General features: G+C 39.6%; 1 protein-coding gene across 1 annotated transcript; it reads right to left on the bottom strand.

Annotated features, from left to right (window-relative positions):
• Positions 1-16,549: 16,549 nt before the first annotated feature.
• KIAA1456 (KIAA1456 ortholog) lies at positions 16,550-24,418 on the bottom strand. Its single transcript, XM_010574534.1, has 3 exons — positions 24,265-24,418; positions 21,105-21,278; positions 16,550-18,234 (listed from the first exon to the last, which is right to left on the bottom strand). The coding sequence occupies exons 1-3, from the start codon at positions 24,416-24,418 to the stop codon at positions 17,198-17,200; spliced, it is 1,365 nt and encodes a 454-aa protein (XP_010572836.1). The 3' UTR covers positions 16,550-17,197.
• Positions 24,419-25,922: the final 1,504 nt, after the last annotated feature.

Below are 25,922 nucleotides of genomic sequence, written 5' to 3'. Positions count from 1 at the left end.
TGGAACAAGAGGAGAACTTGATCAGAACTTGATCAGAAATGATAAATAAGCCTTTCTAGTTATTTTCAAGTGTGGAGATTAAGTTACTAAACGAGGAACCCACAAGTTCATGATCATCAAAAGGTATTTGTCTGTTCTAAGATATTTGACTATTTTTGTCTGAGAGCAAGAAACCTTCAGCTTCTGATGTGCCCTATACCATGACTCAGCTGCTCCTGGTGAACTGAGACCCACTCTGGCAAAGAACTGGCCCAGCATACCCTTCTGTCAGCCCAGAAAAGCATCCATTACAACTTGTGTCTAAATCTGGTGTCTTCAGCAAAGACAGCAGCCTCACAGTGTATTGCTGCTGGTGACAAGTATTGCACCCACTCACTTTTAATCAGGAGGGAGACCAAACTACAACAACACAGCCTCTCTCCAGAGCTGCTTTCTACTGATACTGCTTGCCCAAGTGTTTGAGAATCACACATGAACACTTAGCTGCTGAGGCATCAGCCACTGTTGAACATGGTATTTCTGGACCTAGTAAAAATGAATTTGGCTTTCAGTCATCTTTTTGGCTGTCACTTTTCCCATGACATAGCTATGATAGGGGGGGGAAGTACCTATTTTCTTTCTCAGTAAGCACAAATAAACCTCAGCCTACTGCTCCATGGATGGAGATCTCTCTCGTGGGATCTCTTGCCAAATTGACTTATCCTGTGCTTTCAGTAGTCACCTAGCAATTTCCTCAAGGTCATGCAGTGACCTCAGAACATGACAATACTGATCCCCTCATCAGGCTTTTTCAGCAGCTAAATTTAACACTCTTCTGTGCACATTCTAATACTGCAGCATCTTAGGATTCAATCCTGTTGCCTTTAAAATGAGAGGGAAAACATGGGAGAGGACATTCAGTGCCAGCAGCTCTCCTCTGGGGAAATACTCCGCAAGAGCCAACCTTACATTAAATTTAACTTGTTTCCTGCCAAAGCCTCACTCACAGCAGTATTTCTAACTTTCTTTAATCGGACTGATATCTACACACCCCAATTCCACATTTTTCCCCACTGCCTTGCTCTCTTCTGACATAGGAAACATACCTGCAAGTTGGGCAGATGCCTGGCTCCAGCTAAAAGCAGATCTACGACTACCAGGTCCCTCCTCCTGCTTTGCAATGGCACAGGCGGTGGGGATGGTGATCATGGGCAGCTTGACAGATTTAACTTCTAAAAAGATTTGCTATTTAAAACCAGCCACATACAATGACAAAGGAATGTAGCTATTATTTCATCTTCTGCTTCCCTGCAGACAAACACTTTGCCTCAAGAGGCCAACTGTCTTCTGGCCATTAGCTCTGGGACAGCTGGGAGGCTTGCCGGGGTATACAGAATAGCAATGGAGGAAGCTGTTCATTAAAAGATATCTCAGCCTCTGCTTTGGTCATTTTTACTCATCACTGCTCTACAGAGAATAAGAAATATGCCCCCTGTGAGAGTCAAATGCAACACCTCTAAATTAATCCCAGTCCAGATAAACTAGCTGAGCTAGCTCAGAGGGTATTTATAGCTGAGACACAGCTTCCTCAGGGAATTAGTCTCCAAATCAGTCCAGTTGTTCCAAAAAAAATCTGAGAAAAGCTGCTTCTTTCTCCTTCTCCTCAAGTATAGTGAGTTCCTTTCACCACAGAATTGCAAGTATGAAATTCACTCTTAAATGCAACCGGCTGGCTGAAATAACTTCTTGTTTGTGTGGCTGCAATGCCATGTCCAGAAACCCTGACCATCACTAACTACACAGTCATATTCACATGATAAAAATATGGTGGCATTAATAACTTCTGCTGGCATGCCTTCCCAATTGTCAGGGCTTTACATAAATATAGAACTTGGTGTGTAGATCTGTTTCAGAGCCTTTTTATATCTGATTATGGCTCCAGGCAGATCATAGTCTGTACAGACACGGTAATTAAAGATCGGTAATTCTGTCCAGCAGCCAATATTTCCTACAATAAGAGGCATATGATGGGTTTTCAGCTGCTCAGCATTTCAGAGGCTCACTGGAAGTCAGCTATTAGAAAGCTGCACTGTACAAGGACAGAGCACCAGCCTCAAAGGAAAACAGCCAGCAAGCGTTTCCATTTCAGCATCTCGGCAGGAGAAAGCGGTTGCCCTGAAGACCTCTATAGGAAACAGTTTTACTTACACAGCTCCACAGATGCACATAGAAAGCTGTAGTTCCCATGTGTTAAACTGGGGACAGACGCTGGGAGTCAGCACTTCCCTCATGCCTCCATCTCAAACAAGTATGCAGCCACACCGTTTCTTGGGAACGAGCTGGATACACACAGAAAAACAAAGGAGGGTTCTTAGATTTCTGGAGTACGTGTCATAGAAATAGCAAATAAATAAAACATTATAAATAAAAACATTTTTCTGGAATCATTTCACAGAGGTGAGAATCTCAACAGCAAAACAAAACTTGACTGCAGCAGATCCTAAGTTTTATTCCCATACTTCACAGCCAAGGTTTCCGTCAACTGGGAAGAAAACACAGCTGAGCTAGAAATTGTGGATGTTTACAAAGAGCAGGAAGAGAGCACAGTGTAATACCAGCACCAATTCCAGCACCAAAGACATCAGTCTTGAGTAGAATTGCAATTTTAACACAGTCAGCTAATTTTATTGGGGTTTGTTTCCTTGGGGTTTGGGTTAGGCCAAGTCACACACAGCAAGGCAGGTGTGAAGTCCCCCATGGGCACTCCTGAGACCATTGGCTTCTTCCTCCAGCCCTGCACTGTCACAAACCAATAGCCTTATATAAATAAGTGCTAAGAACCTTTTGGCTGAAACATTTGTATGAGCTTGACTTGAAACACATCAGACTAAAGGAAGAAAAGCATAAGACTTGAAGAAGTATGCAAGAGCCAAACAACTTAGTGAAATAACTGGGGGATAGAGGGAAAAGTAGGACTGAACTAGAGCCTCCAGCTCATACAGAAGAGCCTTCCCTAAGACACATGTGACATTCAGGTCCCAAACCTCCCACATTTACGATGCCAGGAAAAAAAACCTCCTATCAGCTTGCAGCCAAGCTATTCAAAGACTCACAGCTTAGTGGAAGGATGGCAGAAGCCAGTTCCTGGTGGCCTCCAAAGTATAGTCTGTATTGGATACATGACTTTAAAAATCGTTAGCATACCTCTGCTGTTACAACAGTACCTGAATACATTTTTTGGCAATCAATGAAAAATACCTTCAAAATCAGCATGTTTCTCGGAAGAGTCTCCCCATGTCTGGTGGGAGAAATGGGGAAGTTTACTACAGTATCACAGGTGATACGAGACAATTTTAACATTCTTTATCAAGTCCCTAAAGTTACCCAATGAGGCTCCTGGTGTTGGGGCTTGAAAGGACACTTTGAAGGTACAAGCTGATTTTATTCTCATCTTCCAAGCAGGGAAGCTGAGCTGAATGAAGATGGGTGAAGAGAGCTGCTGAGGGACAGCACAGAGACGTTGAACTCCTGGCTCCCCGTTCCTCCTGCAAAGCCCTGCTGCTGCTTCCAGGAGGTGGCCCAGGTACCTCCCGCATTCCCGGTCTGCACCACCCTGACCCCTCTGCCAGCCCCACTGCTGACAGGCAAGAACATGGAGTGGTGGGTTTTTTTCTTCTAACTACCCTTCCTCTGGCACAACTGATTCAGTCCGTCTTTTGTTACGTAAAATGAGATACAGCTCTGGCTATTTCAGAGGGAAGAAGAGTAAACTAAGAAGCCTGCAGGATTTTTGTAGCTGCCATCGAGTCTGCCTGTTCTTTGTGTCTTGTAAAATTGCACAAACAGACACACAAAAAGATTCTTTCTCCATTGTACATAGCCAGGCCCAAAACCAATACTTAAACAACAAAGAAGAGCAATGCAATAACTTATATCATAACCTAGTTTTTAGATTTTGGGGGGGATCTATGTTAAAAGACATCTTAATTCCTCTACCAGATTATTTTAATAACATTCCCATCACTGTAACAGCCACTGGGAGAAACCTAACAGCTAGGTGAATGAGATGATAGCTGCACAGCTGTGAAAGGAGGCAGCCCAGCACACGAGAGTAGTAACTTGGAAAATACCACACAGATAACGTGAAGAGCAGAAGTGAAGAGCATGTGAAAGGAGGGGTTTTCTGCTACCCGGATTCTGCTGGCATGAGAGACCTCTGTGGATTACAGAAAAAGTTGTTAGCAGCAGGCAAAAAACCCTCTCTATCTGAGGAGTAGAGCCAGGGACCACAAAGATGAGACTGATGCCGATGCCAGTGTAGAAAATACAGGCTGGACAATGAAATACCACACTGGTAGTTCCTTTTGGGTCTCTGCTCAGCTCAGGAGCCACAGACCCAAAGCAAAACAGAGACCCAACCAACCAGCTCTCTGGGCAGACTGGGGAGCCAGTCCCTCTCCCCTGCCACCTTTATGGACATTGCTCACCAGTTCCTCCAGTGAGGGTTTCATCTTGCCTGAGCACAATTAGTCTGCAACCCTTTCCTTGGCGAGCACGGGATATAAACCAAATTGGTATCACAAAGCTGCTGCTCTCTTTTAACAGGTACCTCTGACTTTTGCATCACGAGCTTTTGATCAGATTTTCTCAGATCACTGTTTCCATAGGTACCCTGCCAGCCTTTACCTGGCTGGGGTGGAGAAGGACCCTGCAGCTCTCAGAATAATGGTTTTACAGGGCCTGGGGGATTAACAGTCCTGATTTACACATGCTAATACATCTACCCAGGAAGCTGTAGCCCACGTGAGTGTAACCTGTTCAGAGCAGCTGCATATGTGAAATGTTACTGTAAACGGTATACCTGGGACACAGACTCACACAAGAGATGGGCTCTTTGGGTTTTTTTGAAGACAGACTGAAAATGCCCTATTTGGTTGCCGCCTTCTTGTGCTTTCTGTAGCAACCTCTGGCTCACTTTGTCCAGTCGGCAAGCCTTGCTCTGCACCAACATATTTATTTCCTTTCCTGTACGCCCTTCAGGTGCTGCCGTCCCCACAGCAGCTCTGGCCTGGACAAGGCTGGCACAAGAAGTGGTCGGTCGTCTTCAATTGCCATTATGGCCAGCGACGCGGGGCCAAGGCTACCGTTAGGGAGAGTCATGTCTGGCTTCCCTTTTCAAATCCCTGTTGACACACTCCTCTCTCTGCATCTATCTTTTCTTCTCTCCTCCCTTTGACAATCATTTCCCAGTTTAAGTTTCTGCACTCTTCCTGCACTCTCAAGATCTTTCCCAAGGACCTAGAACTAGATGGGTTTCCCAAGGATTAGAACTAGATGATCTTTAAGGTCCCTTCCAACCCAAACCAGTCTGATTCTATGACCTTACCATGCCTTGCACTGCGAGAGGTGCTGTCTTTTTTAGTGCAACGGCAGTTCAAAGGCTTGATGCTTTGGAGCTTCCTTGAAAGGTGATGGATTCTGCTTTCCATTGCAAGAAGAGGTATCTGAGGCACCCTCCTCTCAAAAGGGTCAAACCCTGCTGGTGCTGGCTTAGGACTGACATGAAATAACCAAGCGGTGTCTCCGTAGGCAAGGCCAGCCTGCCCCTTCTCTTTCTTCCTGCTTTCCGCTTTCCCCGGAATTCCTTGCTCATGAATCAGCTGTATCAGGCTTGGAGTTTGTGGGGGTTTTCTTGACTGCAGTTAAATGGAAAATGTAAAGCAAACAAGAAAACATAAAATACAAAAGTCACCCACTTGGTCTCATTCTTTCAAAATATTTCTGGTTGGTACTCACAAAAAATATAACCATTTTTAGAGCAGCTCTGCATCTGCATTTTGCTCTCAATTCTCTTCTGCAGATAGATCCTATTTAACCAAAGGAATAGATTGACTGACACCTAGTGGAAAATTGAAGCTTTTCTGTCTCTTATTCTGCCTAGTGAAACATTTTAGGCAGTATTTAAATCGACTTTGTACATATTATCATTATTATAGAAAACAATATTACCAGATTGCGTGCATTTTATCTCTATTTTATTAGTGTATACAAATATTCAGTATAATCACAGAAAGGACAACCAACAACAATTCATTTTAAATACGTACAGGTTCTTTGGTTAATGAAGGACTCTGGTATTAGACCACAGTACATCCCTTCCTCACATTGAGCAGATCAGTAACGCTTAGCTCTGGGAGCCCCTAAAGTGCAAATAAATAGACATAAATTTATTCTCAAAACTAAGAGTCTTCTGGAGTTGTTGTTTCTACTAAACCAGAATTATTGATTCCCTTATTAATGACTTACTTATGCGCAAATATTTAACGATTGAAAAGCAATTTTCTTCCTAAATTTTGATTTCTAATAGCCTTAGAGAATTTCATCATATGGTATCATTTAGTGTGAGTAACGATAAGAATGCAAAGATGATTTTGCTTTGTCCTTTGCATTTGTAGATGCTTTAGACTCTTGTCTCAGTGGTCGCCTAATGTTCAGCATCTGTGAAGGGATTTTGCAATGCAAGACAAATGCCAAACATAGCTTAGCTGACTGCAGAGTTCCCACAGACTGATGTAGGTACCATTACCCATATGTGCTTGTGACTAATAGATGCGATTGGTGCAATGCTGTGCTTTACAAGCCTTGCTGAGAAATCACTTTACAAGGTCCAGCTGGAGAAGAATTAAACAGAGGGGATTCTCTTGCAGACAAAATCTTTAAATATAATTCCCTGGTAGTGAGAGGCTTTTGTATTCAATTCCTTAGGACAGCATGTCCTTTCTCCCAGTATCTCTCTCTGTACTTCTGAAAATAAGTTATCTGAACTGTCAGATCCTGACCCAGAAAATCCATATTTCTCTGCCTTGCTCCTCTGTCTGAAATGAGTGGCATGTGGGTGTTTAGAGATAATCTTATATGTATTTTTTAATGAGAACTAGATCATATAGTAAGTAGCTGAGAATAAAACTTGATACTACCAGCAGTACCATTCACACCCAAATCTCAGAGATCTGAATGTTAGGTTTGATAATGATTACACAACTTGAGCTGAAGTCACCTTAATATATATCTAGGTCCCAAGAAGTTATTTAAAAGCCAAGCCTGTTTAAGGAACTGCTACCCTAAAGCTAATTTTCCTACATAAAATCCTAGACTAATGACCCTGTAAAAGCTTCTGCACTCCAGCCACAGTGATCAGATCTTACTTCTAACTTTGCATATCAAAATAAGTAAATAATCTCATTGCATTATAGAATCAGTTAGTCTTCATGTTCTCATTCTAATTTGTCAGATACAATTTTAATAAATTCAGAGTTGGACTGAGTCAAATATTAAAAATTTAATAGTTACTTAAAGGAGCATTAAACTCTTCTGACTATTTATATTCCTACAAAGAAAAGCAAGGACTTTAGATCATAACTGCAGATCCTGTGTTTGTATTCTGTCTTTCATAACACCTAGCTACTTTCAATTGGCCTCTAGTTGGATATGGGAAAGTCATCTTTTTCTGCAAAGTTTTGGGTTTTTTTCAGTTTGGGTCATTTACCATCTCTGATTTTCTTCTGTCCCTACTTTTGGTGTCTGAGAACAGCAGAAACCACAAAATGTTTTTGATTATCCATTTAATCCCCTCTGGCAGTGTAGTGTCTTTAGTCTAGACTTCAGTGAAACTGCGTTTATTTGTTGAGCTTTTAGTTCTCAATTAAAAAAATTAAAAAGTTGAGAAACTTCCTGTGGTCCCTTGAATAGACTCTTGGCCAGTTTATATGAGAAAAACACTGCCTTATATTTCATGTTCATATTTTTTGTTCCTTTCCCTTAATATTTTTTAAACTACTTTATTTAATATTTCTTTCTTAACTGTGGCATTCTCCAGCACTGTTATGAACATTCCTAATTATCGCTTTTCCATCCTCTTTCTCTCTCTTCCATTTCTGAATCCTTCCGACTTAATCATTCAAACCTTTGCACTTGTTCTGCGGGGAAGCTGGCACACAAATGCAGGACACTGCTATGATGCCATTAGCAATGACCTTGGCCTAGGCAGGAAAATGTCACTTCACGTTATTCTCTGCACACATCCAACCAGTCCAGGAATGGCCAGCTTTGGTACACACAAACTGCAGGGATCAAACAAGCTGAAACATAGCCCCAGATCCTGTGCTGGTATTTCCTTGACTATGTTATCTTTCTCTATAACCCCCTTGTATTTAAGAAAAAACATGAGTCTATAGATTTTAGAGGCTGCAGCAATGATTTTCATACTGTCAACTCAATGTAATCAGTGTGGCCTTCAGTGAACTAACATCTCAGAGAAGTTCATCCTACGAAATACCCCTCGACAAGGATGCAGCTCAGATACGGACCATGCTGATGGTTGAACATCACCATCATTCATAGTTCACTCCTCAGGATGTGCAGAGGGGACCATGAGGGTCTCAGAGCTGCTCCATTCACCAAGAGTGACATCTCTCCAGTGATGTCCAGTGGGTTGACTTTAGAAGTTTGGGAATGTGCAGTCATTTCCCCCTTGTTTGACCCTCCTTCCATTCCACAGTTTCACATACGCATCCTATAGCCTGTTCCATATAGGGAACAACCCTTCTGACCCAAGCACATAAAAATTAATTTTCCCCTACTTCAGTTTCATCTGCTAATGATCTGTTTCCATGTCACCATCCCTGAAATCTCCATATTTATTATCATCAAGTGGCTAGCACTGCACATGATTTTCTATTTCAAACTTCAGTGTAAGAATGTTGAAACTGTTTATGTAGCTGCTCTATTAAATCTCTTTTTGGTATTTATCCACTTAAACGTGTTTTCTTATACTCTGTCTCCAGTGAGCTCTCATTTATGCTTCTTTACTCTCAATAAGCCAGAGCCTAATATGTTATTGCAGAGGCATGATCCAGTGCACATTGAAGGGCTCATGTGGGTAACCTGCTCAGAGACACTAATGGTTTGTTTAATATTTCATAGATGTGTCAATTATATATTCAGTTTTGCACAGCACTAAATCACTTCACGTTTCCTGTAAGGTCTTTATGAGAACTAAAAGGCAAAGATGAATCTGAGGACATGTGGGGTTGCATACAGACAATTTCCCTATACTGGCTCCAAAAGACCTGCATCCCAATAGCAGATATGCACTCTCTGTGGCAAAATTCCCATTTAGGAGCTTGACCCAAACTCCGGCAAAGTCAGTGGATGTAACTCAAAGCAAATTCAGGTACAGAATCACAGGTTTTGCACAGGTCAGTTCGAAAAGTTTCCTTTTACTCCAGAATTTGGTGTCTCCGGCTGAGTCTTAGGTATTTTTCATAGTAGCTAAGAATATGCATGCAAGGTTTCAGTGATTTGAATATCCAGCTCAAGGCCCAGGTGAGAACATGTCACCCTTCATGCTTGGATTTTTATTTTTATTTCCTTGTGAACCTCAGGTAGAGGCTGGAGAGAGACAAAGGGAGTTGGGTCTGCCTGTGGTTCACTCTTCAAGGGACTATGGAAACACTCCTGGGCAACTGTGGTCAAACATTTGTTCCACTAGTAAACTGACTGGTCTGCTACACATTTAAGCATAAAGTAAACCTCCCAGGGATCTTTGCTTCTCCTCTCAATCAAAGAAAGGAAAGTCCCAGGGTAAAGAGGCATTTCTGAGAACAACGGATACAAAGATCAGGGCAGTCAATGGAAGACTTTGAATCAGATTTTGAGGTAATTACTCCCAGAATCAGGTCAGACATCACAGGCCTGAGTAGTTTTCTGTTACTCGCTTAATGTGGTTCTCCTAGCATCCTCTCCTTCTTCCCTACTACCATCATCCAAACATACCCTGGCTGGCAGCTCCTTTGTACTGATGGCTTGGTCCTTTCTTCCTCATTATCAAATGGTTTGTTTACCTTTCAGAAACTGCACCAAGCACTCGTTACCATTGTATTGTAACATAAGTGAGTAAAACATTTAATACATGAAGAAAAAAAAAAGAAAACCAAATGAAAAAGGTTGCATCAAAATATATACACATGTATATTTGTACCTGTTCATTATTTAAAACTATTACTCCAGAGTTAGAGTAACCTTTTTAAATGGTCCCGTGGTCAATGTTAGAACAGCCAGCCTTCATAAAGTGGAAAGGGCCAGATCCCAAGAGGCAGTGAGCACTCTTGACTGTTATTGACGTTGATAGGAGCTGCTAGCGCTTAGTACAGGCAATGACCTTCACCAGGCTATGTCATTGAATAAAACATCAATTTAAAGCAGCCTGGAGATGCTGTGTGTGACTTGCTCCCCATTAATTTCACCACCGCCTCACCTCTGGTGTTCTCTCGGACACACCAGAAAGCGGCTTTGGCCAGTGAGCCACAAAACAGTTTGTTTTCCCTCTTTTTAAGTGGAAAGGTTTAACCTTGTATTGAACGGCTGTGCTTTCTCTGCATTAGAGCATTTGTTCTGTCCAAGTGGCTAATTCCTTCTTTCACAAGAAACATTTTATTTTACCCGGTCCAAATGTTCAGAACTAAATCTGACCGTCCTGTCAGTCCTGTGGTAAGGAAGCAGACCTATGAAGGGTCAATTTATTCTCAGTAATTCTGACATGTATCATAGTGTCTTGAGACTCAGAAAAGAACATGATGTTACCTCACCAAAAAGCCTCCCACGAATGACTCTTATTTTTGTCGTGTGCAACAGGAACATCAGCTTTCAATCTGATTGCACACAGAGACTTCTTTGTTAGCACATTGGTAAGAGGTGATATTTTCAGCCACAGGGTGAATATCTGCTTATTTATGCCTCCCCTTCTTTATCTTTGTCTCTTTTAGTCATGGCATTTTCAAAATGACTGGCAGCCATACAAGCAATCCTTTCTTCATTCAGGAAAGAGAATTTTAGATGCTGTACAAACTGTAACAACAAACAGTAATATTCTGCAGATATCAACCTACTTTGTCACAACAGAAGAGGGCAACCTAATACCATCTCACTGGTCCCCCATCCACTGTCCCATCCGAATCCCCCTCATCAAAGCAGAGTGTAGCACCTTGTCAACAGAGCTAAAGGGGATGAAGAACTTCTATCCAAGAATCTTTTCAAAGCAAGGAGCACCTCTCATAATATCCATATTTTCTTTCTTCTCCCACATTTTCATTTCAGTTTGGATATGATCATAACTACTGAAGCATGTCCTACTCAGGGTTTTTTTGTTGGTGGTGGTTTGGGGGGGCTTTGGTTGGTTGGTTGTTTTTTTTAAAAAATTATTAGTCAAGCAAAGGGGGGGGGCTGTGCAATCACATTCATCTGAATGCAGAATGCTAAATATGTTTACTACTATAGTAGCAAACAAGTATCTAGTAGTTCGCTCAAGGCAGATTTTGAAATGCATCTAAATATCAAAGATGCAGGTACATCCCTGGTACATTCTGCTACAGCATGCACATACCTAATGTGTTAAGGGAGAGTCTCAGAGCAATCCTTTCATTACTCTGGATAATAGACTTTAGTTACTGTACAAATAATAACAGCAAGCCATTGAGATCCATTAACTGCTGAAAATATGCACCTTTTTGTGCCTTAATATTTATTTAATCTATCCATACAACCCTTTCTACATGCAAAGCTTGTACCAGTGCAGCTATATTGGTAGAAGTGGTAACTAGGTAAAACAAATACAACCCCAGATTGTGGGCGTACTTGAGCAAGGTCAAATCAACCAGAGCGAACTGAAGCACTGAGCAAGAATAAAAGGAATCAAAACAGAACATGCTGCAATGAAGTGATGGAGATATAAAGGAAGGAAAAAAAAAGTTATCCCTAGCCAATCTTCCTCTGCATATGCCTAGAAGTGTACAGGAAAGAGTACTGAACTCCAAGTGGTAGGAAAAAGGTGCCTTCCTGCCTCTGCACATGCTTGTGAAGTAAGTCAGCAGGGAGATAGCAACTAGACCCTCCAGAAAGTACGAGCAGTCAAAACAGGGACTTCTGCATATGCTAAGAAAATCCAGCAGTGCTGACTGTCCTTTCTCTGCTGTGATTGCTCCCATCTTTGGCATTCCCCTTCCTTTCTCTGTATACTTCCTATCTTTGCTCTTTTTCCTTAGCCTTTCTCAACACTGTGTCAGATTTAATTAATTCCTTCTTCATAAAGACCATTCCATATCACCCTGAAATTACATTTGTTACCACCCTATTGTCCAGCCTGTGCTAATACTACTTTCCCATAATCTAAATACCATTAGGTTACATACTCTGTACTACTGGGCATGTATTAATACTCATCTGGATAGTGCTTAATTACTCCTAGGTCCTTAGTCATTACTATAATAAACATATCAGTACAATAAGTGATCACTGTAATTGTACAAACACAATAAACAATCACTGCAACTGTAAAAACTGTTAACACAGTATAGCTGTAACCTCACCAGGCAATTGCATAATTCTAATTACATTCTTTTTTCTTTTCTGATTTAAATTGGTGCAGAAAGAAGGTCGGTAATCCCAAAGAAATATTTCAATGTTATTTTATACCACAAAGCTTAGTCCTAGATGACTGTAAATAGATCAGAAGGAGTGGGAAGTGTAGCTCTGTAGCAGTTAATTCCACTGACCATCCTGCTTTTCTATCATCATCAACAGGACATATACTACCAATGTGGCTAAAACCCACATTTCATCACCTTTATTTACCTAGTTCAAATGATCACATTTATGGCTAGGTTGACTATGGTTGTCTAAAGTAAAGACAGACTCCCTGGCTTCATAGCAAATCACTATGCTTACCTGCTCTGCATCACGTCCATGTGGTCTAACTTACTGAGCAAACAGCACTAACAGAGTCTTCTCAAATTTAACATTCATTAAGAACTTTCCCAGACACAGAGTTTCCAGTGGCTAATATGTTTATTAACTAATCTGAAAGCACAGAAGTTCTGTACGAAATAATATTTTAACCAAGTAGGATTTATTTTCTGTTGAATACTAGAGAATAGGTTCCATGTATAGACAAAGAATTGATTACAGAGCATGGTTTTGACCAGCAGACTGGAAGATAAAATCACAGGTAGCTGCCAGAATTCATATACTGTAAGAATAAGAAATGCTGCACTCACAAAAGAGATATACAATTGTATATATTTAACGCTGACACACTTCATTTTCCTGGAGTACTAAAGTAGCCACAAATTCTGTAAAAGTGCTGAGCAAGAAAGTGGGAAGACCAATAGATTCAACACGATGTCAATACTAATATAGCCCAACAGTGATACGAATACAGTCTGACAGAGACATGACATGGCAGAGAGGACACAGGATCAGAGCCATTATTTCTATTCAGAATCAACCCAGGTGGTTCACTAACAATATTCTGCTGGTGGAACACACACAGCTCTTCAGTCAGCATTTTAAACTGTGCACATAAGTAACTTGTATACAAAAATGTACCAGAAAAAAATCTGCTAGAATATTTATAGCTCTCATTCCTCACCTGTGCTTTTAAAATTCCGACACCATAAGCTTGGAAGAAAGTAAATTAGTCACCATTAGTACCAAAAAAATGATACTTCTGCACTCCTAATATAAATATTTTCATGTATTAAAAAAAAAAGACAAAACATCATTTATCAAAGATTGCAATTGTATTAGTCCTTCAAAAATAAGTCTGTTCGATTTTATCTTTTTTATTGCAATTGTCCATCTGGATTACAGTCTGTAAGAGTAATAAGGTAGCAGCTTTTGTTTAGCCAGTTCAGACTGACAATGATACTAGTAAGTTAAACTGTAAAAAAACAGGGCATCTTTTCTTGTGTAATCAAGACTTCTCCCTGTGCCACTTAAAGCTAGATGAGCAGCTTAGGAGCAATCCTAGCCCACTGCAGTCAGAAGCAGGTTTGTTATCAGCATAACTGAGGTGAGAATATTGCCTGCCATCTTGCCAGACAAGAAATACAAGAACACATTTGCCTTTTACCTTATAACAGTCAGATCTGACAGTCTGGACATTGCTGAGAGTTTTAGCATGCAAGGACAAGTGGGTTTTATTTATTTATTCATTCATTTACCGCAGACTTTTCAATGGTATACACACTTCTCTGAGCACATTAACTATGTCTGTAAGCTATTAAAGACTGGGATCACGTGGATTCTTCTGGAAATTACATTTTGCTCAAGATGGCCCTCATCAAAAGAGAAACCAATCAAGAGAGACATTCACCATGCTCTGAGTGAGGTATTCTGGCTTGTTATGAGCCAATAAAGTTGTTACAGACCTAGGCAGCCTCCATAAATAGATGGGAGACTGAATACAGGAATACAGGCTTGCTGTACAGACCTCACGCTCATGACCTCAGCTGACTGATCCCCAGTTGATAAAAATTATGTTACATGGTGATTATACGTCCTTGGAGGAAAACTGAATATTTGAAAAGAAAGCAGTTTACCAAACCTCCCCTCTCCTTCTCCCAGGAATTTGTAACAATACAATCCAAACTTCTATGTAACACAACTTAATGGTATCAGCTCAAAACAAGAGAAAATCCAATACAGAAATAAATAATCGTGAAAAGCATCCCCAGACAAGAATCTCAAACCAAACAATGCATGGAAAGTCTACAAACACAAAAGCTGTTTAAAGCAGCTCAGTGGCTTTGAGGCGACAGCTCTTATTTGTACAGCTGATCGAGCAGGAAGTTTTCACTGGAGCCTGAAACATAGATTCAGCCTCTTGCAGGGATAGTAAGTCTCTGTTGTAAAGAGAATGGAAGCCTCTCCTTTCTTCATTTATGCCAGATTTTATCAGCCTGCTTGACTACACAGTGAATATTCCACAGATAGACTGCAGAAGTGCAGATAACAAAATTATGATGTTCCTTTGCCCAGTTAACTAAACCCAGCTGTCAGTTCAGATTCATAAAATTTTATAAATATTTTTATATATATGTAATAGAGTTTCTGCATGCTGGAGTTCAGGGATGAACTTTCAAGATTGGGTACAGGATGATAATCAACTACCTCCTTCCTAAATACAGTTCAAATTCCAGGTGTGCTGAATATCCACTGGCATATCTTAACTGGAAGCAACTGAGTTTTCTTCTAAAATCCTCAAGCTCCTCCAGAAATTCCCAACAAATAAGGCAGGCCTCACCAGTCCAACATAAGCACGTTGCAGATGAGGTGTGGAGCTCAGCAGGATCCACACTGTCTCTGCAATATGCCAGCATGGGCATTTTTGCATTGTGCTTCTAAAACTGGGGCTTGAGGATGCAGCAGGAGCAGACCCTCAGCCATGAGCAGCTGGACCCAGCAATGCAGGGAATATTGCCAGTTTTCTGAAGCATGGCTCGGACACAGTATCTGAGAACTGCAGTCCCAGGCTGTACTGAAAATAATATTTGGAGTGGAATAATATTTCAGAAGTCTCAGATGCATGGTTCTTTGGCCACACTTTTATTTTCAAAAGGCAGTGGGTAGCACAGGTGGTACACCCTCAGGAAGGATAAAGTATAAGGATCCCAAAATATGAGGAAGACAAAGATGATTGTTCTACAGGCATCACTCCAGTAAATAAATCTATAATACATTACTGTCTGGCAATTACTTCTGGGCAGCTCCATCTAAAAATACTCAGCACCATCAGGGCTTTCTACTAAACAACCCCAAATCCATCTACTTACGCAGCATAGACTGGAAAAGTTTGGTATTTCACTCCTGTTGGTTTGTATTCAAAGTTATTTTCTCACTAATAGAGCAGACTTTAATTACATGGGTCTCTAAAACTGCTGTATCAAAAGGGTTGATCTCTGGGGTGAATCTGTGCAGCTCCATTAAAGGTCATGAAATCACACCAGCTGAAGATGTGCCCTACACTAAAACCACTGACTGTAAATAAAGCCTAAAAATGGAGTAACTTCATGCTAACAAGGCAATTAGCCCAATCCAACTCTGCTTCAGTTGGTAACAATTACAATTTCACTACTGATCTTCAGAAGCCAGGTGGATTTTATCCACAGCACATAAAGCTTCACATAATAGGTCTCCCCCTGAAAGGGGTGAGATTGGGTGTAAAGAACTATGTGAGGGCAACTGCTACAATCTAGTACAACTAGATGATGCTGGAGCACCATGTTCAGCAAAATTTGTGTTTTACAGGGAATGGGAAAGTTGTTTAAGCAATCTATTATCATTTAGGTCTCAAAAGATTCATTTTAACTGCAGAAGACAGAAATTTGTATTTTATATTCAAATTGGACTTGTAGCCTCTTCCTATCTATGTTATTTAACACACCATTTAATATATATTCTCATGTCAATGAATGAGGACAGCAAATATGACAGCTGACCAGATATGCACTGGATTTTTATTAATTTTATCTTAGCTTCCCAGAGTTATCAAAAAGATATCTGTATCTCAGATATTTAATATTTTGTAACCTTTACATAATACTGGTACTCTCACGACTCCCTCTGACTTCTATATACACATAACCAATGAAAAACTACAGCAAAGGAAATTAAGGTAAATTATTTTTGAGAGCTAACACAGCTAAAACTTAACGAGCACCTGAGAAACAAATTCTTTTTAAAACAAAAGTCCAAAATACTGTTGAAAATTTGTTCTGTCACTTGTTCCCAAACACAAACCTCAAATGACAGAATATGCAGAGCTTTTTTTGTACGTAGTTTTTGCCCATTAACAACTCTATTCAAACTAAGTAGTACTGGGACCATGCTTGCTTCCAGTTCTGCAGCATGCACTCTAGCAGTATACAGTCAAGTACGTTTTTAAATGTGTCTACATCTCTATTTATAGGACTTTGAGAACAGGTAGCAATATGACACATTTTCAGCGTTTGAAGAACAAAGCCTAAACTTTCTACTGAGAGAATATTTCTCATAAAAGATTCCCTGATCCTTGTCTTATAAAAAAGTTTTACTTCTCAATAGAAAATTATATTTAAAAACACAATTATTTGCTAAAAGCAATATAAAACTCTCCAGTTTTAACTTCATAAAAGTTTAACAAAACATAAATATTGTTTACCACTTACATTCCTATATACAGACCTTGCATTAGATAGTTAAATAGATAGAGAGATAATAACTCAAAAATGAATGGCACACGACTACATGAGATTCAAGTTCCATGTCACACTGCACAGTCACAGGAACACAAGGAGCAGCTTAAAATCCTCAGTCACTGGATTCCTCTTTGTTCTCTTTACAGCTATGTTCCTCTTTTCTCTGCAATAATGCACCAGTTTCCATGGTCATAGCAGGAAGAAAGTATCTGAAGCTCAGGCACGTTCTCTTCTACCAGGGAGCACAGCTCCCCTTCCCGAAAAACATGATAATAACGCATGAAGGCTTTTGTATCCAACGTGGCATCAGTTTGGTCCCCAACAGACACTGCTGAATCCAGAGCAGAGTCAGTGGAGTCAGTTGTTGAAGTTCTTTTGAAAAACTTGCTGGCATTAGACTTTCCAGCACCATCTTTACTACAACCGCAGCTGCAGTCCCTGTTTTCCACTGGGTCGTTTATAAATGCAGCTTCTTCACTCTTGCTCTGAGCTACACTTTGGTGTCCTCCATTTAAACTTAAATCCTTCAGTGAATCTGCGGCTGGTGACCACTGCGGTTTTTTGAGAGGCAGGCTTTCCATGAATACATCATCATCATCTAAACTTTGTTCTTTCAACAGTGCCCCATGGTGACCTAAATCCAAACTGCAGTGTCGCGAATGCTGAATGGGTACGGTACTGCTAGCCCATTCTCCTTCGTTCTTCAGAGGCTTCATTTTGTCCGTTTGCTTTCTCAGGGCTGATTCATCAAGGGATCTGGAGAAAAACCATGAGCGGAAAGATCTTCCCAGAGCACTGTAAAATCTGTTTTCTTCTTCAGAAATTTTCACGCAGCAGGCTCTGGATAAGCAATGCTCCATACTGGGGGAATGTTTTGAATCAGTTTCTGGCTGCAGATTGGTTTGGTAGCTGCAATCGGAGATGACTAGCTGTGCAGGGTGTATGTCTTGGGTTTTTACAGCGTGCACGAACTCACCCTTATCTCCAGATTGATTCGATTCTGAAAAATGCCGTGAGCACAAGGCCTTGTTCCAAGGAACAAATACGTCTTGTTTCTCAAAGCGACGATTCTTTTGTTCCATAGCCCAAACATAAATCATCATCTGGCCTCCGGGTATCAATACCCTTGCCATTTCCTTTATTGCTTTGATTCTTCTTTGTTTAGTTGAGAAATGATGGATCACTGTGAAGAAGGACAGGCGTTATGTACTGAATACTACTAAGGACATAGCATTTTTGTCTTCAACGTGTTCTACGTGTTTAGTAATCTTAGTTGCCATATCCCAAATATCACTCACTGCAAGTCAGCAACAGTGCTGAATTTATTGGTACCACAGTGCAAGTTTACCCCAGAATACTCTCTTTTACATTTATGTCCAATGGATAAAAATAGGAAAACCCCAAAGAAGGAAATTAATCTCATTTCAAAATAGGGATTCCAGAAAAGTCAGGCATATAAGATGGAGGCTTCTGTTTCTCTACATCACCCATAAAAGACCATAGCATGACTAGCTTTCACTTAAATGCCTGGCCTTTAGGTGAGTTAGGTAACATTAAGTTTGACTTTAGTTTGGGGGACATTTTTCAGATTTATCTTACTGAAAACAGAAATTCTTTTCACCATGTAACAAATACAGCAAAATGTAATATCAGTAAAAAGATACTCTGTATTTTTATATCAGTGCACTTTCAAAAGAGCTAGTGAGAAAATTTGTACAGAAATATTTTCCATTGCTTTAATTTTGTAGAAAAGTATTGCCTTTATAGATTGTTTTGGAGGAAAAAAAAATGAGAAGTATCTCAGTTACATTGCATATCTGATAATTATGATTTTTTGTTACATTATGTTATGCTATTAAAAAATAAAAAGTCAAATTCAAAATAAAACTGTTGATCACTATATTTGAATTTTCTTTCCAGGATAATTTGAACATTTTCAAATTTCACTGCAATGTGAATTGAAGCTACATTTCAAGATTTCTACACTGTTTCTATCTTCCTATTTGCCTGAAGGAATCAATTTTAACAGCCAGAGAATAGCTAAGACAGCTATTGTCTCTAAACTCTCAGAAACTTTAACTTGTACTGAGATTGGTCATGTTGTTCTATATGCCATCAGTACTATATTTGATTCAACCAATGACATAAAGAAGACTGATTCCATAATTTGTTTCAAGTGGACCTGGAGCCAGCCACTTCTTCATGCAAAACATTCAATCTACCCATATAACAACATAGTAATAGTATATGTTCTTAGGTGAAGACATCTCCATACCTTCAGAAAAATTAGATTATCTTTTTATGTGCTGCTTGACAGTACCCAATTCTGCTTGTAGAAATAGTGTTATTTCAACACTGCAGTTATGAAAAGCATGTCCAACTAGCCCTGTCTTTATTCAAAACAATGATTAAATTACCAAGGGGAAAAAATGTAGCTTTTTTACCACAAGCCATGAAAAGCATTCTTGGCAGTGGATATTAACTAGGCTCTCACAAGCAGCTGAGAACACAAGATAGCAAACTCTGAGAAGAGTTCCCAAGTCTATATGGTCAGTGTTTGTTTCCAGGTACTCCTGACTCTTGTCAATATTTTCTCGAACTTTGCAAAAAAATATAAAATACTATTTCAATTTCTTGAACAAGATGGGGAGAAAGGAACTGATATTTTCTCTCATATTGGAGTTAGGCCATATATCACCACAGAACCTCCTGCAAAATAATATCAAAACCAACAGAGACAGCATAAGCATGAGAGTTTCGTTCCCCAGAAAGAAGTGCCAATTAACTAACAGAATATGTGCAAGCTCTATCTAAGCAATTCATTTAATGGGTTAAATATTCTTCATTATTAAAATTACATAATCACTCCGGTGGTTCTGCAGAAATGTAAATCCTATAAACAGGATTATACCACCAAAGCCAAGAATAGTATTTGACTATGTACATAAATACTTGCTGTTGTCTGGAATGGGATGAAAAACACTTTATTTAGAATTAGATGGACACAGGCATACCATGTCTCTATTCAAGAGGGTTTAAAATCCGTCATTGTTAAATGTACAGAAATACCATGTGAATTTTTAATCTCCTCAGGCCTATAATTGGTATAAACATTAGATAGCTATGCTATCCTTCAAAGTCGTCTGATCTGATAGCACTGAAATTATGCTACAAGACCACGAAATGTGGACAGGGGTCACTGGTTAACTAGCAAACATGAAAGCAAAGTAATATAGATACTGCTTGCATATTAGTCACCCTTTCTTTCACTCTGCATATGTGAAAAATAAATTTAAAATACATTTCTATCATATTTCAAGTAGTTTGTTGATTGCTACCAATAACAATTATCATGCTTTATATTTTTGCTGATACAGTGAAACAGCCTGAAAGAAGTTCAAGCAAGAGTAGAGCTAAAAATGTAGACCGTAACTGGGTACTCTGACTATTCCTCATCTATACTTCTCAAATTATGAGTAGTATTTTCAAAAAGAGAGGTCAGAGGAGTTCAGATGCTGAGATGCTTCACTCATTTTAGACAACAGGCGCTTGTATGTCTCCAAGTTCTTATTTCATTACTATTCTAAGAGAAATTTGAATTGATAACACGTAATGGTTAACATGAGTTTCAAGTTCTGCTATAGAGAAAGCAAGTTTTCATTTCAATGCATTTGATGGTCAAAACAGATCCTAAGGAGGAACCAAGAGTTTATCTTGACCACCTAATCTGTTTAAACTGTGAGCAGCCATGTTTATATTAGTTTTTACTTGTTTAAAATGCACGCTGGAAGGAAATCTTTTCTCCTCAGGGTGAACAAGACCACATATAAACAAACAAATGATCCACATACTTCCCTGGTCAACAGCACCTCTGTGCTATGGAACTAATATGGGGTATTCTTCATGTTTACTACATTCATTTCAGTAATATCTGCTGTGATTCTAAGGGAATTGTTTCAAAACAAATTTAACTGAAATGAAGACACATGGCAAGAAAAGGATCCCCCAAAATTCTCATTTGCTGTGGGCCAGAATGCATGTATGTTGTCTTACCTCCAATGGAAATGACTGCATTGAAGCACTGGTCCCTAAAGGGAAGGTTAAGGTTGTCACATACCAGAACTTCATCCTCTTTCTTCCTGGCAATCTCTACCAATGGTCTGCAGTAATCACAGCCGAGATTATATACCTGACTGTTGACACTGAGATACTTTCCAGTTCCACAACCTAAAGAAAAGTATACTAGATCAGAAGTCATACGTTCCAAACATTTGTTATCCCTCCCAAAGCAGTGAAAATAATGGGAGGGCTTTCCTAATCCTAAAGTTTCCCGGAAAACAAAATGAGGTCTTGCTTCTACTAGCCTAACTGCGGCAGGGTTCATTTGGACCGTTGGAAATTTTATGTTCACACCATTAGGAGTGTAACAGTACCAACATCACCAACAAAAATACTGTGTAATAGCAGGTTATGTGTATTTCTTTGGGGAATAAGGGTAAGTGCAGGTGGGAGGAAGAAGGAGTGGCCCTCTGCAGTGACTACTGCATTATCTCAGAGCAAAAAACCAAGCATGCTGCTTCATACTGAGCCTTTATAGAGCCTGCTAGCCTGTTTTCAACAAAGAGCATTAATGGGTGCCCAGGAAAGAGTAAGAACAGGGTAAGCATTATGACCCTTTTCCTCAATACCCTTCCAGCTTCCAACTACTTCCTGTTCAGGGGATTTCCTGAAGCCAGTGTGTTTTGTCTTTTTAGTGACCTGCAATAGATGTCTCTTCCAAGTCCTTCCCCAGTTTTGCTAAACCCCACGTAGTACCTCTCCTGTGCATCCCATTTCCCTCCAAGAAGTCCTAAACCACAGCTGTCATTGACACAAGTCAGAGAGGAAAATTTTAACTTCAGATGCAGACTTGAAAATAATGGTGAATCATAAAAATTCCTGCCATGTCACAGGCACGTCCTCTTTCTGTCTTTGTGCCAATGCATCATAACGCATGTAAATGTAATGAACTCTTCCAGAATGTCTTCCACCTAAAAGTATGTCTTCTCAAGGACTGTGCTGTACTAAATTGAAATCTTTCAGAGTGTTCTTCAATACCGTATGCATAACAGGCACTTTTCAAAATTAGATTAGGAAACATTCAGTGCAGTTATGGGTCAGTAGTGAAGAATAATTTCTGAAAGTTGACAGCCAAGCAACGGGGTAGCAGCTTGGCAAAGAGAACCATCTCAGTATTGGTAATTCAATTTAAAGGCCTGGAGTTATCTTTAGAAACATCACTGCTTCTTGCAGCGCTGCTGCTCTCGTTGATGTTAATGTGCACCATTATCTAGAGAGACAGCACAGGAACTGTTGGAGAACAGCACAATGCTTCAGTGGTGAAAAAAGAGCATATTGCTAAAGCAGAAAGGAAGCACTATTCTTTGAAGTAACACTTGAGAGAAATGGAGAAGATTAATGTTGTTAATGCAGTTCAAGGAATATATGCAATAGAATATGAAGCTCTGCATGTTAGTTAGAAAGCGTAAATTTTAAAATTAGTATAAAGTATTGGTTACTGTGTTTGCAGAAGGAACACATTTAGTCAAACGTACATTAATTTAGAAGATTCAGTTGCTTAATACAAGGCTTTTGGTGAAGTGTTTTTTAATCACAGTGAGGTTTTGGAAGTATAGGGTCCTCTCTAGAATGAAGCTAAATAGTGACACCAGTACTCTAAAAATCTACATTTGCAGGAGATTCACTTTTAAATGAGCCATCAGGAGGGTGGATTCCTTCATGAAGCTGTTAACAATGGCCATGCTAATGTCATTTATTTTGATGAATGAAAAACAATAAGGCAATTAGACAAAATTATATTTTAATAAAAGGTGGTATTAAACAGAAAAGGAAATTATCAATTGAAGATCTCACTTTGAAAATTTTAGTGCCACTAGGCGACCCTCCTCCCAAAATACATACTGAAAATAAACACAATAGTCAGATTCCTGTAGGTCTTATTAAACCTCATAAAAGGAGGTACCTTGTGTGCCTTGATCGGAATATTCTTATTGGCAACTGTAAGCCTCTACCTACTCTCCAGATGTATCACATGCATTTAAATTATTTCAGCTGAAACTGTAACAAGGTGATCTTAAGCTTTCAGCAACCACTGTGATACCCCCTGATAAAGCCTCAAAGAACTTCAGCTAAGCTTCAAACAACTTCTGCTGAAGTACAAAAAATTTTGGCTGAGAAATGTTAAGCTGACCGTTGAATGAGTGTATGCCATAGGATATTTCCTGAGACTATTAGTGAAAATAGTGCAGACATATAAAAGAAGGTACATATTCAAAATAACAGCAATCAAGTATTTTTGGGGTACTGCTCAACAGCAGCAGGAGAACTATATATTATCTTTTGATTATGGCCTACAACATCTTCAAATAATGTTTTTCTCTTATAGGATAAGGCAGATGCATGATTTATTGCATTTTGCTGTGTAAAAGCATTCTGTCAGTCTAAACAGTGAGGAAAATCCAATGGTGCAAAGGAGCATCTGGTTTGCAATGATGTGCTGTATAGGACTGAAGTCATAACACAAACAAAGCAAACACACCAGGACCTGGAAACCCCTAAAAAGTCTGTAGGTGCAACAGAAAATCAAGGTATAAATTGAACATGTAGGGAAGACAATGCCATAGCAGGAAAATTAGGGTTTGGTGTCCGTATTCAGGATCATAGGGAGAGTCTCAGATTGTAATTTTTATTTGTTTTTTTAATAGCAATCACATCAGAAGATTTCTCCTAAGATAAAGTCTTGATAGGAGAAGTCTTAGAACAAATGAAAAGCAATAAATTGCAGACCAGCAGTACTTAAACCAAGAGATCTAAAGAAACTGAAATATGAAATAATTGAGCTATTAACACTGTTTTTTAAAAAGTGCTCCAGGGGAATGACAGACCACTAAGCCTGCGGGGAAACTGATAGATTAAGGCTTAGCTCAACAAAAATAAGGCAAAAAATGTATTTACTGGCTACCTGATACACTGTCAAAGAAATAAAACAAGTGGTATATGGCATCTAATATGGGTTTAAAAACAATTTTAAAACAATTTTAAAACAAATTTAAACAAGTTTTAAAAACACTTGCTTTCCAGGATACATATGGTTAACATATAAATTAATAAAGCTTATAAACAATCTTTCATGCCACCTCAAAGAATGGCTTACCTATATCAGCAACAAGACTGCCAGGCTTCTGCTCCAGAAGAAAGTTTCGAACACGAGGCCATGCTTTGCTCTGCAGGTCATTAAAGTAGGCAGCTGTATTTTCATATACACTATGCACGTGCTGCTTTTCTAACTGGGTAGCCTCATGTTCCATCCTGAAAACATAATGAAGAAAGCTTATGTACAACAAAACACAAATTGTTGTAGTGTAGACTTTATATTTCATAGGGATGCGTAATTCAGGACCTTGTAAGTTTACATTCATAAAATAATTACACCCATCTAACAGCCATCATGTTTATAGAATCATAGAGTCATTTAGGTTGGAAAAGACCTTTAAGATCATTGAGTCCAACTGCAAACCTGACACTGCCAAGTCCACCACTAAACCATGTCCCTAAGCACCACATCTACCTCCAGGGATGGTGACTCAACCACTTCCCTGGGCAGCCTGTTCCAGTGCTTGACAACCCCTTCAGTGAAGAAATTTTTCCTAATATCCAATCTAAACCTCCCCTGGTGCAACTTGAGGCCGTTTCCTCTTGTCCTATCGCTTGTTACTTGGGAGAAGAGACTGACACCCACCTCGCTACACCTCCTTTCAGGTAGTTGTAGAGAGCGATAAGGTCTCCCCTCAGCCTCCTCTTTTCTAGACTAAACAGCCCCAGTTCCCTCAGCCGCTCCTCACAAGACTTGTGCTCCAGGCCCCTCACCAGCTCTGTTGTCCTTCTCTGCACACGCTCCAGCACCTCAATGTCTTTCTCGTAGTGAGGGGCCCAAAACTGAACACAGGATTTGAGGTGGAACACAGTATTCAAGGTGGATTCTGTTATAAAATGGTCTTTACTCAAAGGATCTGATTTTATTTCATGAAAAGTCAATAAAAAATTTGAATGTATCATCTTGCCTGAGGAGCATTATACAACTGCATGTGCCTATTCAATAATATGCACATTCCTAAGTAAGTTCACCAATGTAGTAAAAGCTTATCTGGTGCAAAACAGAGCCTGTATTCAGAAGTGCAGAATGATTAAGAACAAGAAGCTAAGAATAGACTTTCCAGTTGTAGCTGAGTAGTGTGTTATTTGAAATAGGGCCTGGACCCTGAAACCAAAGCCCCTAAATCATGCATAAACTATTTGTTGTTCATCTACCCTCTAGAAGTGATGGGCTGGTTGAAATTTTTCGGGAACAAAACCATGATTTCCCTGCTTCTACTCCGCTATCTTAATTTCTTAGCAAGGTATTTTTGTTTAGTGATTAATTTGAAAAGTGGTTTCTTAGACTTTTAATATTACTCCTAAGCTCATGTAAAACACCAAGTGGATGCAGACACTGAATCCCTTTATACAGACTCTTACATCTTCCTTCATGATTTCCCCTCATCCATGCACCAGCCAGGTGAGACTTTAATATCTGATGGAGGCTGATGAGATTACATTTCAAAGTGTTAAGGCATTCTTCAAACTAATTCAAACTGCCTGTTTATTCAGGAAATAATCCTTCCCATTATTAAAACAGAACATATTTAATTGTCCAAGCACTCAGCAGAGATTAAAGCCTGTTTCCAAACTTCTTCCAAGAAACTAAGCAATATATTATCAAAATGAAATTATGAAAGTCACTCCTTTGGCTGCATTGGAAAATGTCAGAAGCAA

Source organism: Haliaeetus leucocephalus, unplaced genomic scaffold (assembly GCF_000737465.1).
Source record: "Haliaeetus leucocephalus isolate CR32 unplaced genomic scaffold, Haliaeetus_leucocephalus-4.0 Scaffold439, whole genome shotgun sequence".
NCBI lineage: Eukaryota > Metazoa > Chordata > Aves > Accipitriformes > Accipitridae > Haliaeetus > Haliaeetus leucocephalus.
The sequence above is the reverse complement of the archived record's forward strand: the minus strand, read 5'-3'. Positions and strand labels throughout refer to the sequence as shown.

Coding starts and splice junctions, on each gene's coding strand:
- KIAA1456 (XM_010574534.1), bottom strand. CDS start 24,418: ATGGAACATGAGGCTACCCAGTTAGAAAAGCAGCACGTGCATAGTGTA. Junction 21,279..24,264: donor CAGTCTTGTTGCTGATATAG/GTAAGCCATTCT, acceptor ACTTTTCTTTAG/GTTGTGGAACTGGAAAGTAT. Junction 18,235..21,104: donor TGCAGTCATTTCCATTGGAG/GTAAGACAACAT, acceptor CCTTCTTCACAG/TGATCCATCATTTCTCAACT.